Here is a 3,568-nt window from a genome sequence, read left to right as displayed (position 1 = left end):
GCGCACCGACACAGGGTTTTGCTCTATGAGCTCGACGCATGCGCCGATGCATCGGTGTTGCCGGACCCATCACTACTATCTACCTATAACACCTGTAAAAATGAAGCAATGCTACCACGCTAGCAAGCGTTAGCTAGCCGGCTATGAGCCACCAAGCTGCTAACTGTCGCCAAAAGGCACCATTTAAGTTTTTTTCCCCATGGCATCCTGGATCAAGGCTTTCAGCAGCTTTTGGACGTTTGAGGTAGAAACGTAGGAAGCACCATCATTATGAAAAGTAGCCGGCGAGTATTTTGATTCCGTCCGTCCGTCCGTCCCTCTTCTTCTTCTTCTGGCCCACCAGGTGAATGAAGTGCTATTGGCGGAGTTACAATGCATAGTAGGCTACCGCCACCTACTGCACCGGAGGTGTAACTACAAGCAACATTCACAGACAGTCCCATCCATTGCTTTTATGAGCGGTCGAGCGAGTCAAAAGCCGAAAAATCCATTTGTGGCGGACGTAATTCTTTCGTGGCGGGCCGCCACAAATAAATGAATGTGTGGGAAACACTGATATATATCTCTCTCTCTTATGGCTACTTATTGTGTGAATGCTCCAAAGCATTCACACATATGGTTTTCTACACCAAAATTCGTCTATTTATTATTCAACTTCTTCTTCTCCAGATTTTGGCGGGCTCTACCTTCCACATTTTCACACGATTCAAATTGTTCCAACTTCAAACTGTTCAGCCTATTCGGGAATCGCGGGTTTTCCCTTGACTAATTTCAAAAATTCCCAGATTTCCACGTTTTATGGGACATTTTTCCCATTTAAAATGAATTGGCCATTGTTTCAAACTTCCACCATTTCCACATTTTTCAACTGATTCAAACCATTCCACCATCCTGCAAATGTAAACCTTTTTTTTCCAAGTTCAAAAAAAATTCCAGGATTTTCCAGAATTCCTGGTTTTCCAAAGCCCTATCTCCACCCTATTTTCCGGCGACTACTCCTCCCACATTTTTAACGCATTTCAACCGTCAAAACATTTCTCTGCATTAGGACAAAAAAACTACGTTTTTTTAACTGGAAAAATTCCCGGTTTTCCCTGAAATTCCCTAATACAATTTCTCAACTCAACATGTTACTACTTCAACATTTCTCGACTGATTTGAAAAATTCCAACAGCAACCATTTCAACTCATTCTGACCATTCAAGTTTTTTACCATTTTCCAAAAAAATTCACGATTTTCCCGAAATCCCCCAATACCATTTACTACGTCAACATTTCTTGCCCGATATGAACAATTCCAACACCAACCAATTCAGCTCATTCAGGACATGCATGCTCCTAATCATTTTCCAAAAAAATCCCGCTTTTCCTAGAATTCCCAAATTTCCAGGAAGTACCCATTGAAATGAATGGGACATTTTTCTAAGTTGCACAATTCCCCACATTTTCCAACCTATTCAAACCGTTCCACCTTCAACAAATGTCATCATCCTGTAAAAGTAAACTACCCATTTTCCAAGTTAAAAAAATGTCATGATTTTCCAGAATTCCTGGTTTCCCAAAGCCCTATTTCCACCGACTACTCCTCCCACATTTTTCAACGCATATCAACCGTTCCACCGTCAAAACATTTCTCTTAATCAGGACAAAAACAAAGTTGTTTTTTAACTGGAAAAATTCCCGGTTTTCCCGAAATTTCAAGAACTCCCATTTCTCAATTCAACATGTTACTACTTCAACATTTCTCGACTGATTTGAAAAATTCCAACACCAACCATTTCAACTCATTCAAGTTTTTTTTACCATTTTCAAAAAATTCCCGATTTTCCCGAAATCGCCTAATACCATTTAGTACTTCAGCATTTCTTGCCCGATTTAAACAATTCCAACACCAACCAATTCAGCTCATTCATGCTCCTAATCATTTTCCAAAAAAATCCTGCTTTTCCCAGGATTCCCAAATTTCCAGAAAGTTCCTATTGAAATGAATGGGACATTTTTCTAAGTTGCACAATTCCCTACATTTTTCAACCTATTCTCAATTTAACATTTCTCGACTGATTTGAAAAATTCCAACACCAACCATTTCAACTCATTCAAGTCTTTTTTTTTTTTTTACCATTTTCCAAAAAAACAAACAGATTTTCCCGAAATCCCCTAATACCATTTACTACTTCAACATTTCTTGCCCGATTTAAACAATTCCAACACCAACCAATTCAGCTCATTCAAGGACATTCATGCTCCGACACATTTTTAAAAAAAATCCCACTTTTCCCAGAATTCCCAGAAAGTTCCCATTGAAATGAATGGGACATGTTTCTAAGTAGCACAATTCCCCACATTTTTGAACCTATTCAAACCATTCCACCTATACCACATTCCACTCATCCAACTAACACTTTGCCAAGTCTTTTTAAACCAAATTGCGGTTTTCCTGAAAATTTAAACTCATCAACATTCAAACCATTTCAGCGTTTAAACCATTTCTACATTCACTCTACGTCCCATTAGCATTTCAGTTCAGCGTCAGCTTTTCAACATTAAAACCATTCCAACATTGAAACTATTCTTACATTCATACTACATTCTGTCCGCATTTCACTTCAACTTCAGCATTGGAGCATTCACACATCTAGTATACTGGTAGCACCGGAGCTAGCATGGCTAGCCCAGGCATGGAGCCTTGGCCACTCACCTCTTGAACACCAACACGTCCTGAAACGTGGACCTCTTGTGGTAAAGGACTTCCTCCACTTGGAGACTTGTAGCCTGCCCGGGCCATAACGTACATGTCTCTGTGAACCAGCCTTCCCTGATATTGTCCATGCCGACTGCCCGCTAGCTCAGGTAAACGTGTTTATAACTGAGCCAACGTGATAACGTTTGGGCCATAGATATAGCTACATTGGCCACGCCCATTCCAGGTCCGTGCCCACTGCGAGTTTAAGCTAGTGGGGGCGAGTTTAAACTAGTAGGGGCGAGTTTAAGCTAGTGAGGGCAAAAGGCCTGAGTGTTCCATTGTTGTGGACGGCACATATTGATTGATTGGTTGAGACTTGTATTAGTAGGTTGCACAGTGAAGTACATATTCCGTACAATTGACCACTAAATGGTAACACTCGAATACGTTTTTCAACTTGTTTAAGTCGGGGTCCACTTACATTTATTCAGGTTAGGTTTGGTTGTTATCATCAGTCATCAACAATTGAGAACAGAGAAATGGATATTGAAACAGTGTAGGTCTGACTTGGTAGGATATGTACAGCAAGTAGTAGAGAGAGAGAGAGAGAGAGAGAGAGAGAGATCAGAAGGCATAAGAAAAGTATCTACATTTGATTGTTTACATTTGATTATTAACAATCCGGGGAGGGTGTTAGTTTAGGGTTGAAGTTGCCTGGAGGTGTACTTTTATTGCGGTTTTAAAGGAGGATAGAGATGCCCTTTCTTTTATACCTGTTGGGAGCGCATTCCACATTGATGTGGCATAGAAAGAGAATGAGTTAAGACCTTTGTTAGATCGGAATCTGGGTTTAACGTGGTTAGTGGAGCTCCCCCTGGTGTTGTG

General features: G+C 40.6%; 1 protein-coding gene across 1 annotated transcript in view; it reads right to left on the bottom strand.

Annotated features, from left to right (window-relative positions):
* srm (spermidine synthase) overlaps nucleotides 1–2,935 on the bottom strand; it is a 21,245-nt gene extending 18,310 nt beyond the window's left edge. Inside the window, exon 1 of the mRNA XM_061970505.1 lies at nucleotides 2,699–2,935. Within this exon, the coding sequence (XP_061826489.1) occupies nucleotides 2,699–2,829 (131 nt within the window). The 5' untranslated portion in view covers nucleotides 2,830–2,935. The remainder of the gene's footprint in view (nucleotides 1–2,698) is intronic.
* Nucleotides 2,936–3,568: the final 633 nt, after the last annotated feature.

This window comes from Nerophis lumbriciformis, linkage group LG01, assembly GCF_033978685.3.
Source record: "Nerophis lumbriciformis linkage group LG01, RoL_Nlum_v2.1, whole genome shotgun sequence".
Lineage (NCBI taxonomy): Eukaryota > Metazoa > Chordata > Actinopteri > Syngnathiformes > Syngnathidae > Nerophis > Nerophis lumbriciformis.
This window is presented reverse-complemented; position numbering and strand designations above follow the sequence as displayed.